Source organism: Manacus candei, unplaced genomic scaffold (genome assembly GCF_025592945.1).
Source record: "Manacus candei isolate 608988 ecotype Guabito, Panama unplaced genomic scaffold, ASM2559294v1 h1tg000165l, whole genome shotgun sequence".
Classification (NCBI taxonomy): domain Eukaryota; kingdom Metazoa; phylum Chordata; class Aves; order Passeriformes; family Pipridae; genus Manacus; species Manacus candei.
This window is the reverse complement of record NW_026138213.1, coordinates 570695-584037: the sequence shown is the minus strand read 5'-3', so window position 1 is coordinate 584037 and position 13343 is coordinate 570695. Positions and strand designations below refer to the sequence as shown.

General features: G+C 40.7%; 1 protein-coding gene across 1 annotated transcript in view; it reads right to left on the bottom strand.

Annotated features, from left to right (window-relative positions):
* Nucleotides 1–6494: 6494 nt before the first annotated feature.
* The window catches only part of DYRK1A (dual specificity tyrosine phosphorylation regulated kinase 1A), a 71339-nt gene continuing 64490 nt past the window's right edge, over nucleotides 6495–13343 (bottom strand). The window contains 3 exon segments of the mRNA XM_051773048.1: nucleotides 6495–10095; nucleotides 11858–11982; nucleotides 12528–12834. Of these exon segments, the coding sequence (XP_051629008.1) occupies nucleotides 9472–10095; nucleotides 11858–11982; nucleotides 12528–12834 (1056 nt within the window). The 3' untranslated portion in view covers nucleotides 6495–9471.

The following is a 13343-nucleotide window of genomic DNA, read 5'->3' as shown; positions in this document are numbered from 1 at the left end:
CCATTTTAATTTAGTATTTCCTATAAGCTTTCCTTTCCCTCCTTGGTCCCAAGGAGACTCATGGGAATAAATTATGCCAGCTCAGCAGAGCAAAGCACAGGAATAAATTCTGCTCCTCACCCTCTTCCCAAATATCCAGTAAGGTCCCAACCCAGGAGCTTTTGCTCATCACTTTGAACACTTTTGCAGTTTTTATTTCCATGGTGGGAACTCCTCCCTCCAAACCAGATTCCTGCTGTCCCTCCCTGCTCCCAGGATCCCATGGAGCAGCTCCACAGGAGCAGAAACCCTTTATCCAGGTGGCTTTGAGCCTTCTGTTCACCCCCAGGAATCCTCCCATTCCCTTTGTTTTCCAGGGGATGCAGCAAAGGAAAAGACAAACACTCCTCTGCCAAGAACAAGCTTTCAGTGTTTATCACTTAAATAAAAAAATCTGGTGATTCCACTCAACTTTTCAGGAATTGGGAAAGTCCAGAGCACTGTTATTATTATTTTTTTTTCTATTCCCAGGCAATTTGGTTTGTCCTTTATCTCCCCACCACAGGAATATGTTGGATTCCAGTCAGGAATTAATTCCCAGTCACCAGCACTAAGGACACACCAAATCCATTCATATTTCAGGTGAGAAAAGTCACAGAAAAATGAGAAAAGCCTGGATTTCAGCACTTCCAAAGACTTTCCAGAAAGTTACTCTGGACCACAGTAAATTGTGTCTCCCAAGTTTTTTTCCCTGGCCTTTTGCTCAGGAAATTTCCATCTCAGTATTCAGGGAACAGAGTCCCTTTTTCACACCTGTAAAACAAAACAGTTGCAAAGACAAAACCGAGCAGAAAACAGGGAAATACATGGAAGAGAAATAAAGGGATTGATGGGACATTTACAGAGCTCAGAAATGGACCTCAAATGGCAAAAATGGCAAAACTGGCAACACCTGGAGGGTCAAAGTCTCTGAATTAAACTAAATTAGGTTCAGGAGAACTTAATTAGAATTAGGCAGAGAAAAAAAAAGCATAAAAAAGGATGTTTCCTCCTTCCTCAGAAGAAATAAGAATAAAGAAAAGGGGGTTTGAATAGATGACAAAGTTACCTCAGCAGAAATTATATTTTCAGTTCCATTCTTGCCTGTTTTTCTATCTTTAAACACTGATAATGACACACTTGTCCCTTTTGTTCTCCTTTTCCTCCTCCTGTCCTTTCCCCCTGTTTTTTAACTCTTAAAAGATGGTTGAGTGTTTGCATTTATGCTTGGAAATCATGGATAACTTTAAAACCAAACCATTTGTTTCACTTGATACCCCAATTTTTCCAAAGCCTGTTTGAACTATTTTGTTGGAATTATTATTTGTAATTTGTGAGATTCAACTTTTAATTCTTATTTCATTGGAGGTGTTTGTTTTATTCTGGCAACAATCCTGTCAAAAAGCAGAGTTGATGGTGGGGCTTCCAGAGGAAAAACTCCTTTAAGAAATATAAATTAATTTCTTGCTTGTAACAAAGATCTTAAAACTTAAAGAGGATTTTTACTCTTTAAGATAAATGGCTTTACAAAGCTGGATGGTTCCAAGTGTGTTTTGGAGCAGGAGAGGGACTATTTTATTGCTCCTTATTTGAGAAGGGGAAAAAAAGATACAGAGGTGAGAAAATGAGACAGGAAAGAAGAGGATGGAAAACAAATCCTGAAAGATGGAAATATTTGAAAAGAGGAGTGAAAACAAAGAAAAGATAGGGGAAAAAAGTGATGAGGAGGGAAAGAAGGAAGAGCTGCCAAAGGGAGAGCAAAAATAAATATAAATCAATAAAAAAAATTAAAATAAATTTAAAAAAATAATAAAAATAGAATTGAGGAGAAAAAGTAAATTGAAAGAAGCAAAGCAGGGAAGAGAAGGGACATGGAAAAAAAAAGGGAAAGAAAGAAAAGGGGAGGAAAAAATAAAAGCTGAAAGAAGGGAAAAGGAGAAAAAATCAAAATGGAAAAGGAGAAAAAAATAGAATGTGGGAAGTGTAGGAAGGGGGAGAAGGACAGTGTGGAAAGCAGGGAAAGGGAGGGAGTAGCAGTGAGAAAGGATGGGAATTTGAGAGTGGGGAGAAAAGGACTTGAAATATTCTCGTTCCTGAAGAGGGAAACAAAGTAAAGTTTCAACTGAAAAGCAAATGAAAAGTGTATTAAAATCATTTCAGCCAAAGTTACAGTGTTGGACTTTTTCTTCAGACAAAACTCTCTCACTGTTGCCATGAAGGAACTCTGTGACATCTCCCATTTTCCAAGATCACTGGAAGAGATTTTTCTCCTGAGATTCCTGGATTTGTCCTCCCAGGTCACTGAGGTGATGACAACTCAAGCTTTGGGAACTCAATTCCCAGGGAATGGGCACGGTCCCAAGGCTGCCAGAGCTCCAGGAGGGTTTGGACAATGCTCTGAGGGACAGGGGGGAGTGTTGGGGTGTCCTGGGCAGGGCCAGGGCTGGGACTGGGTGATCCTTGGGGGTCCTTCCCAACTCAGGATATTCTGGGATTCCCTGATTCCATTCCCTCAGCAGAGAGGTTTCTGCTTGAGATCTTCCACTGGGATCTCCAGAACAAACAAACTCTGCATTTGTTTTTCCACAGATCATTTTCCACTCACTCGCTGGTTTCTGACAATCAACATCCATCAAATCCATCTCCTCCCCTCTCCCTTCCCAAGGGGAGACCTGCAGGAGGTGGATTTGGTTATTAGTTCCTGTTGCCTTAGGAATGCTACTCCTTTCATTACTCAGGGCCATAAGGAACAGCCATAAAACCTGAAGTTGCAAGAAATTGTTAAAATATATGTGATTTTGCAAGAGATTCACCCAGCCCAGCAGGACTCCTCCCTGGGGATCCCACAGCACTGGGTTTGAGAGGCAAAGTTCTTAACTCTTTTCCCACAGAATCACAGGAAGGTTTGGGTTGGAAGGGACCCTAAAGATCATCCAGTTCCAACCTCCTGATGTGGGCAGGGACATATTTCACTATCCCAAAACCTCTCCAACCTGGCCTTGGGCACTTCCAAGGATGGGGCAGCCACACCTTCTGTGAGCAACCTGTGCCAGTTGGGACCAATCCATGGATTACCTTGAAAATGAAGCCCCATTTCTTTATATCCAAACACACACCAGGAAACAGGAAAGCCAGAAAAGAAGAAAGCTCCCAATTCAGATCTTCCAAATCCCAAACTCCTGCCATCCCAGTGCCTTGAGCAGCAAGAACTGACTCTAAGTAGGAAACTTAACACACTGCAAACATGTTTAGAGAATTGTCCTCCTTCAAACACACCAACTCTCAACCCCCTTTAACAAGTAGATGCTTTGGATCCAAATGTTGGTGTGTGCACAATTCCAACAGCAATGCATATATGGTTTAAAAAATTAAGCAATCCTTTAGACTTTCTGGAAGGAATCAAAGTGTTCACTCATTGCTTCTCTGGAAAAAACACTGTATTCCCAGAAAGTTTTCATGACAGACTCTCTACCAGGAGGCTGCAACAGCAACTGGAAGAGCCCAAAGAGCTGATGCATCCAAGAGAACATGGCATAGACTACAAAACTATTCCATATCCTAAAACAAGGAGGGCAGCAAAATTTCAAACCATTTCTGCACTTTGTTAACAGCTACAAATTTGATCTGTAAAAGGAGATGTTCTAGAAAATATGGTGTTAACAGACACACACTGAGACATCAGGAGAACTGTTTTCCAGGACTCTGGAGTGTGCAGCACTGGGGAGCAGAAAACAATGGAATGGTTTGGGTTGGAAGGGACCTTAGAGATCATCAAGTTCCAAAATCCTGGTGAAACTGTTCCTACAGAGACCTGGAGACCAAGGGCTGGGCTGCACAACTCCCCAGAGATGGGAAATGCCTCTTGCAAAGGTGTGCAGGGAAGAGAACGAGAAAATTCCAGTCACTACACAAGGACTTGGAAGTTCATTGCCTTGTTTAGGATCAAAGAATGGTTTGGGTTGGAAGGGGCCTTAAATATCATCCAGTGCCACCCCCTGCCATGGGCAGGGACACCTTCCACTAGACCAGGTTGCTCCAAGCCCCATCCAACCTGGCCTTGGACACTTGCAGGGATCCAGGGGCAGCCACAGCTTCTCTGGGCAACCTGGGCCAGGGCCTCCCCACCCTCACAGGGAAAAATCTCTTCGTTATATTTAATCTAAACCTGTCAAGTTTGCAGCCACTTCCCTGTGTCCTGTCCCTCCATCCCTTGTCCCCAGTCCCTCTCCAGCTCTCTTGGAGCCCCTTTAGGCACTGAAAGGGGCTCTCAGGTCTCCCTGGAGCCTTCTCTTCTCCAGGTGAACACCCCCAGGATGTGACTGAACTCTGTGATGTTCTGCAACATCTACCATAAAACACAATGAACAGAAACTACAAACCCTCTCAGGTCTGGGCAGATCATACAACATTTGAAAGGGTTTGTCTGGAGAACTGCTGGAATAAAATCAAGGAATCTCAATCAGTAAGGAAAAAAACAGCTCAACTGTTGTCACGAGATGGAGACACAAATACCAATCACAAATTTCCAACATCTGTAGGCATCTGTAGGACCCCACAAAACCAGGGATAGGGAACAGAAAACTTTGGCAAAGTGCCTTTCTTTGCTGGACAGATGTGCTATTTGAATGTGCTTCATTCTAAGGAAAATATCCCAGGATCACTGAGGTTGGAAAAGTCCTCCCAGCCCATGGATCCCCCCTGTGCCCATCCCCACCTTGTCCCCCAGCCCAGAGCACTGAGTGCCACGGCCAGGCCTTCCTGGGACACCTCCAGGGCTGGGCACTCCAAACCTCCCTGGGCAGCCCCTGACAAGGCCTGACCACCCTTTCCAGCAGGAAATTCCTCCTCCTGGCCAACCTGAGCCTCCCCTGGCACAGCTGGAGGCCGTTCCCTCTCCTCCTGTCCCTTGTTCCCTGGCAGCAGAGCCCGACCCCCCCCGGCTCCCCCCTCCTGTCAGGGGGTTGCAGAGCCAGAAGGTCCCCCCTGAGAGAATTAAAATAAGTTACAAAAATACTACAAAAATTTATCGAAACTCAGGGGATGAACACTCTGCAGTCACTCCACTTTGAAGCCACTCACTTGTGGCATTTTGACCAGAAAGACACTTCCAAGCTACTCAGAAGTTCCATGCAATGACCTCACTGAGATGTGTTGGGTCTGTAAATCAACATGACACGTTTTGTGTCGCGAGGGCGGAGTTTTCACTCACTCCCTCCTTAAAAAGGATGTTCCTGATGGCTTTCAACAGGAATTCTTCAACAGAGGATCGACTTTCCAAGGTGTCTTTTTCCAGTTATCAAGAATTAAATGTAAGAACATTGGTGGTTTAATGAAAACAATGATGGTGGAGTGATAAACAACCTAGAGGTGAACCCAACCCTTGTGCAAACCAGCCCCCTCCAGACCCCATTATACTTACAGGATGGGAGCCTAAATCCTGGGAGAGCAGCAGTTCCCAAAGGACTGAGGAATCATGATGGATAATCATCTAAATTTACAATCTTTTAATGCAAATAACTGAGGCTGAAAGGTTTCAAAAATGCAATCCTTGGAGGTATCAACAAAACAAGCCACGATATCAGCTGAGAGGTTCGAGGATGGACCTGCATGTCCTGCACACAGCAGGACTGAAACCATTCCCAGGGGCAATTCCACGCTTTAGAATGGGTTTTAAAACACCTGGAATTTCAGAAGAGCCATAAAAGCTTTACAATTAAAGAGGTTTAAGGAACTCCATCTACAGAGGTTATTAATGAACATGTTTTGACGTGGATAAAGTGAAATAGTTTCACACTAGAGTCGTTATTCATCCTTCTAAGAGGCTCTGATGGAACTGAACAGTCCTGGAACTCAAGGAGGACTAAGAGCATGGAAAACCAACTACCTGCACCACTCCAGAGACACGAGAAGGATCCTCACACTTGGAAGGATCTAGAGGAAAAGCAGCTTTTTCGAATTCGTGTCCTGCTGCACCCAAAAGATGTGGGAACAACGGGCTTGGCCTCTGGGGATGAGGACATGCCAGTGCCAGCATTCCACTGCAGGGTCACTCCTGGCCTTAAAATCAGCTTGTCTGGAAGAGCAGGAAGCTGCAGAGAACATCCAGACTACCAGAGGAGGAGAGAAAGAACTCCAACTACAGGTACAGTCCATGAGAAACGGAGCACAGAGCTGGGTTCACACACCACCCATTTGCAGACCTTGCTGTTTCAATTAAAAACTCCAAATTAGCTGTTAGGCCTCCAACTTTTACTTTCATATTCTTAATTCCGTTTCAATGTATCTGATATTTACATATTATAGTATAATTATACCTACCATACCATGGTTTGGAGTAGGTTAATTGCATAGGAAGATTTACTAATCGTTTACATTTTTGTTTCTTTGTTGTCGGGTTTTTTTTTTCCTTAAATTACTCTTTTTTTTTTCTTTTTTCCCTCTCTCTCTCTCGTTTTTAAAAAGCACAGTAAAGAGTCTGAGGACAAATTATTCAACTGTTTATCATACATAAGACTGCATGACTATAATACAAAGGGCTTGTCTTTTCATTTAACGTTACAATATACACAGCAAGTCCGGACTAGATCTTACAATCTGAACACAGGTATTTAACCTTTTCCATGCTGTTTATGTTTACAATGCACAGAAGTCCTGTAACCAAACTGTGTAGTAAAGCACACAAAACTGGACTGTAACATAACACAGTATGCAGAAGCACTGGATTATTTTTTTTTTTTTTTTATGATTTCTTCTTGATGGAGATATTATTTCTTTGAACTGCTTTTATTTGTTGGGTTTTTTTTGGGGGGCGCTCGCTAAAGGTGTGGCAACTGGAGCACATGAAATGTTACCCAGATTTCATATTACCCTTATAATTCCTAGACAGCAGTAAGTACTGGATTCCTTTTTTTTTTTTATATATATATATATTGCTAAACTCAGCGTTCCCGGTTCTAAGGGTGACAGCCTTCCAAATCCTGTAAACTTCTCCCAGTTACTGAGCTTCCAAAAGAAAACCATAAAGACAAAAAAAAAAAAAACCAAAAAAACACAAACCAAACCAAATGGAAACAAAAAAAAAATAAAAAATAAAATAAAAAAAAAAAAATCCCACTTTCATCCACAGGGTCGATGTGTCGATACAAAAAGAAATCGGTCGATCGAGGAAACCACGATTTACAAAAAAAAATAAAACTAAAAATAAAAATGAGCATCCCAAGGGTTTTCGTCCCCGTTCCCATGGTGAGTCAGCTGCTGCGTTGCCACTGTGAGGGTTAAAAAATTCCACCTTTTCCACGGAAAAAAAAAAAACCAAAACCAAACCACGGCTTGGCCGCATGGAATTGGCCATTTGCTGCTAAATTAACTTTTCCAAGGGCTTACTGGCAGAGGTAGATCACTGCTTCTGTAAGGGAGGATGGGCAACACTGGGCATCTGGGATGGGCAACAGAGGGATTTGCCTTCTTCTTTTCCCAAGTTTTTCATGCAGCTTTTACCTTTTTTTTTTTTGTTCCCCCTCCCCCCCAATCAAATCTCTGGATGGGCCCATAAATTTTGCAACTGCCAAGCTGACTGTGTTATATTAAGGCAGCGTTACCCAAAAATTAGGCACCTGTTAAATACAGCCTGCTAACCTCAGGTCTCATGTGAGTGTTTTTGCTTTACTCAGAACTTATTGTTTTGGACCTGTTCATGCAATCAAGGTCTTTTGCCTTCAAGTTTACAATTATGTTAATAAGGAATACAAGAATCAACTGCTGGTTTCATAGCTTCTGGTTCTAAGTGTCCCTTTTGCCTTCAGAAGCCTGAACACATTGATAATGTAACAGATGTTATAGTCTCCAAGTAGATGTCAATCTATTATCTTCAGTACACAGATTGCTGTAAATGTATTGGCTATGAATTCAACAACAGTTCCAGTTTTGTTTAAGCAATAGTACAGCCATAATTTTCAACTGACATTTAAAAATGGTCTAGTTACACCTTGTGTCAAAGTGCAGAACTGCTACATTATTGGTTACAGACATCTATGTGCTATAAAAACAGCTTTGGTACAATAAATTATCAAAAAAGAAAATAAATTTTTGTAAAATTCACAGCATAATTGTGAGGCAAAAAAGCAGTCACATAAAATTCTGCATTTTTTTTTTTTTTAAAAATGTTCAGGATGAACAGAAGACGTCTTTGTGCAGAAGTAATGGTGGAGAAACCACGTGCCGAGAAAAAAGCAAAAGAAAAAAGTAAAAAGCAGGAAGGGACACAGTTGTAGCTATTTCCATCAAAGCAAACCACTACTCCTGTGACCTTCAACCAATAAGGAAGTCAACTTTATGACACACGCAAAGTGACCTTGCAATACCTTACAATAAGTGGGTCACAAAAGTCTATTTTTTAAAAGAAAGGCCTCTTGAATTACCCATTCTCTGTGTTTTCAGCATTAAGGACTGTCTGCAAAAGCATGTCCAAAAGTGATTGCATCTGAAATGGTAGGCTCTTCTAACTTAAGAGTCCAAATCCATAAGGCCAAAGGTTATCCCAAAGACCATCACTTAGACCTCCCCAGGACTGGCCAGGACCGACCCGTTGATTGCTTCTCAGTGCACCTCAGTTATGAAACCAGTCATATTCCAACACTAACTGCCTGCGGTCTCCAAAAGGTGGGACCCCCAGAATCCCATCACAAATTGCTGCTTTGATCCTCAGTAGATTCAGAAAAGGAGAGTTCTGCTCACCGCCACTTCGCATGCTCAGTGTGCCTCACCAGCTCCGTCACAACCGTCCCTTTTTACAGCTGAAGAGTTATAGGTTTGTGTGATCTGAAGGTCCCTCTTGCTTACAGTACTGCATTTCTGTGCCCATGTTTGGTTGGGGAACTAAAAAAAATATATATATTAACTCACTCCCCCTCCCCACCCGAAAAACTTCAAAGGGCCTTTTCTCGGAAAACCATGTGCAATGCCTTTAAAAAAGAAAACTAGTTTGCAACTACGACTAAGGTTTGAACAATAACCCCCTGTTGAATGAGAGCAAAAAAAAAAAATAAAGAAAAAAAAAAAGAAAAACAAACCAAACCCCCTCCCCCAAAAAAACCAAACTATGACTAGAGGTTGTGGCAAGTTAAAATGGGGGAAGCAAAAGGTGAACACCACTAAGCTATTTGTTAAGGTGGGTCCAGACATGGCTCTTGAAAAAAAAAAAAATCAAAAAAAAAAAAAAAACCAACCTAAAAACCTCCCCCCACCCCCCCAAAAAAACCAACAACAAAAAAAAACTTCATTGTCCCTTTGCAATCTTTTCAAGTTTAAAAAAATAGTCAACTTTGCCCTCCTGTAGCGGTTCAGTGAGTTTATCTCCTTCTGATTCAAGCAGCTTTGCACTTTGTTTTTTTTTTTTTTTTGGAAAAACACCACTTCTATAAAAACACACAAGAAACAAACTTAGTTTCAGTTTAGTCACGAGCTAGCCACAGGACTTTGCTGAACACAAACTCCTGTCATGGGAGACTCTTCTCTATCAATGCCTTGCCTCATGGCAAGGTGTCCTTCAGTCATGTAATGAGCAGGACCTGTGTTAGCAGAGAACTGGTACGTGGGATGTCCAGCTATGCCCGTTTCTTGGCGCGGATTAGAGTAGACTGTTAAATTCATGTCCATCGCTCCGTTCTGTCCAAAGTCCAAGGTATTAGCAGCCACTGGGCGGTTCTGATAGGCCTGATTGCCTTGGTTACCAGTAGAGGAGGAAGATGTAGAGGAAGAAGTAGTTGAGGAAGACAGGGATGTCATGGAGTGGTGACTGTGGCCCACCTCCATAGAATCCTGGGTGGAGGAGCTGTTTGTTGGAGAATTGTAGACTCTCGGCCTGGTCCGGCTGCCCAAGGCTTGCTGTCCATGGTGGTGGTGGTGGTGGTGGTGATGGTGGTGGTGGTGGGAGCTGTTGCCGTGGTGATGATGTAATGCATTCTGTTGTTGAGGGTTTACATGGAAGGTGGTTTCTTGAACTGGGTGGTTTTCAACAGTGACCTGTGTCGGAGCTTCGGTGGCCGTCCAACCAATCGGGGGAGGAAACTGCTGTCGAACCTGGGAAGGAGCACAACTACAGTTAAAATGCTGCCTCAGATCTGCCCATTTCACAGGACCAGAGAGTTACTGAGGTCGGAAAAGACCTCCAAGATCATCAAGTCCAACCTTGGGGCACCGTCTTCTCAACTAGACCAGAGCACTGAGTGCCACATCCAGTCGTTCCTTGAACATTTGCAACATATGAGAGATTCATATTATTGAGTTATTCATATTATATAAGATTCATATTATATATATATTCATATATAAGATTCATATTATATATATATTCATATATACGTATTCATATAGATAATATTATATCAGATATTCATATATATATTAATATATTATATGTTAATATATTATATATATTCAGATAGGTAATCCTATTATATCAGATTCATATTATATATACTCATATATATTATATATATTCATATAGGTATTTCTAGATACTATATCAGAGATTCATATTATATATATTCATGTATATTCATATATATTATACATATGAACATATATTTTATATATTCATAAAGGTATTCCTATTATATCAGAGATTCATACTATATTTATTCACATATTTTTATATATTCATCTAGGTATTCCTATTAAATGACCTATGTTATATATTCATATATATTAATATATTACATGTATTCAAATAGGTGTTCATGTTGTATATTATATTTGTGATATATATTTATATTATATATTAATATATTATATATTAATATAATATATATATTCATATAGGTATTCCTAGTATATCAGAGATTCATAGTATATATATTCACATATTTTTATATATTCATCTAGGTATTCCTATTAAATGACCTATGTTATATATTCATATATATTTTTATATTACATGTATTCAAATAGGTGTTCATATTGTATATTATATTTGTATTATATATTTATATTATATATTAATATATTCTATATTAATATAATATATATATTCATATAGGTATTCCTAGTATATGAGAGATTCATATTATATATATTCATGTATATTCATGTATATTTTATATATCCATATATATTTTATATGTTCATATAGGTACTCATATCAAAGATTCATATTATATATATTCATATATTTTATATATTCATCTAGGTATTCATATTAAATAAGCTATGTTATATATTCATAGATATTAATAAATTATATGTATTCATCTAGGTATTCATATTGTGTGAGATATCCATGATATATATATTCATCTATATTATATATATTCATATGTATATATATTATATCAGAGATTTGTATTATATGAGAGTTATTCACATCTATGCCAACTTTTAGAAAAGTTAACCAAGCCTTGCAGTTGCAAAATTATTCCAGAGATGCAAGCACACAGTTAGGAATCACTAAGAAAAATAAATTTTGCATTCTGGATGTTTTTTCCTAACAAACAGTTGAAGTTCAATACGTGACCTTGCTGTTGAAATTCTACCAGCAGCTTTAGGCAACAGTAACAATAAACAATATAATATTTGTACAACACACAGGACAACAGGGCCCTGATTTCTGGCTGAGGGAGACAACAAGCAAACTAAAGTAAATTAATTGGAGTTCATACCTTGAGTGGTGTCAACAGCACGAGAGGAACCTCTGGAACAACACAGCTGGTTAAAGGTCACTAAAACACCAAGGTCTGCCTACACACCAGATTGTGCATGAACTGAAGTGTCCACTTGGGGAGAATTCCTGTATTTATCTGTTCTGCACCACGATAAAACACTGAACTGGCCTCTTCAGACCTACCTGTGGGCTGTGTGTTTCACAGTCCATTGCTTGAACAGCAGCAGTGAAGTGCCCACCACTATGTCGATGCTGGTGCGTGGGGTCCGACCGTGCCCTCCCGCTGTTGCTCGTTCCGGAAGATCCACCTGGAAAACCAGAACGTGCCCCATTAACTAAAGAGGCACCAAATTTAAAGCTGCAAAACGGTGACTGCGTGAAGATAACGTGACCTGCTCCAAGAGGAAAAGTAGGAGATGATCACTCACATTTTTGCTCAGCTAGTTTTTGGGTTTTGGTTGGGCTGGTGCCTGTTCCAGCTGATTGAAAGAATCGTTTCATGAGTGTGGTTGATGTATTGGGTTTTGAACAGGAGGAAAAGACAACATTTCATACAATCATGGAATACCCTGCTCAAATCTTCATTCACAAAGCCTAGCCATGATGAGGATGATGATGATGGAATACCCTGGAAGGGATCATTCTGTCCATCTCCTGGCCCTGCCCAGCACACCCCAACAATCCCCCTGTCCCTCAGAGCGTTGTCCAAACCCTCCTGGAGCTCTGGCAGCCTTGGGGCCGTGCCCACTGCCCTGGGGAGCCTGGGCAGTGCCCACCACCCTCTGGTGATTCACGTGGGCAAGATTTCCACCGGGAAATACAATTTATCCACCCGTCCATGCCAAAACCTCACCTGAGCTTGAAGATGTACTAGAGGTGGTTCCCGAAGACTGCGACTGCTCCATGGCAGGACTGGTGGACACGCTGTTACTCGTGTTTGTACCTTCATCCGCTGTTTTCTTGAAGAAACTGTGCTGCAGGGCATAGTAGGGCTGGATCCGTGTCTTGGGGTCATAGTCAAGCATCCTTAAGATGAGGTCTTTGAACTTCAAGTAGTCGGCTACAGTATGACCCGGTTCCCCAGCCCGGCGCCCGCCTGGTCCTCCTGTCTCAACTCCCAGGATGTTGTGAAGTTTGCGAGTCGCGGGGGGTTTGTATTCCTGGCGGGAAGTTGGGAATCGTTTGAGATCAAGGGGTGGGGTCAGCTTTGGGGGGGCACAGTTTAATTGTACAAGGAGGGGAAGTCAAAGCAAAGGAAGGAACTATTCAATGCTACAGAAGGTGTTACTTAAAGGACGAGATGGAGCAACAGTGGAATTCCATTTTGAGGAAGACAAGATGTAAAACAAAGTAACATCTCACCATTTATATATTAAAAATATATATATTTATAGCTATATAATATTATGTATCATATTGGTTATTTAACCTATCCTTTTTCCATCTTTGGTCTTCTTCAAGTTCCAAAAAAAACCAAAGTAACATCTCACCATTTATACATATAAATATATATATTTTTATATATATAATATATATATGAAAGATTTTATTTCTTTTTAATCATCCAGGCTATTTAACCTATCCTTTTTCCATCTCTGGTCTTCTTCAAGTTCCAAAAAAACCAAACTAACATCTCACTATTTATACATATAACTATATATATAAAAAT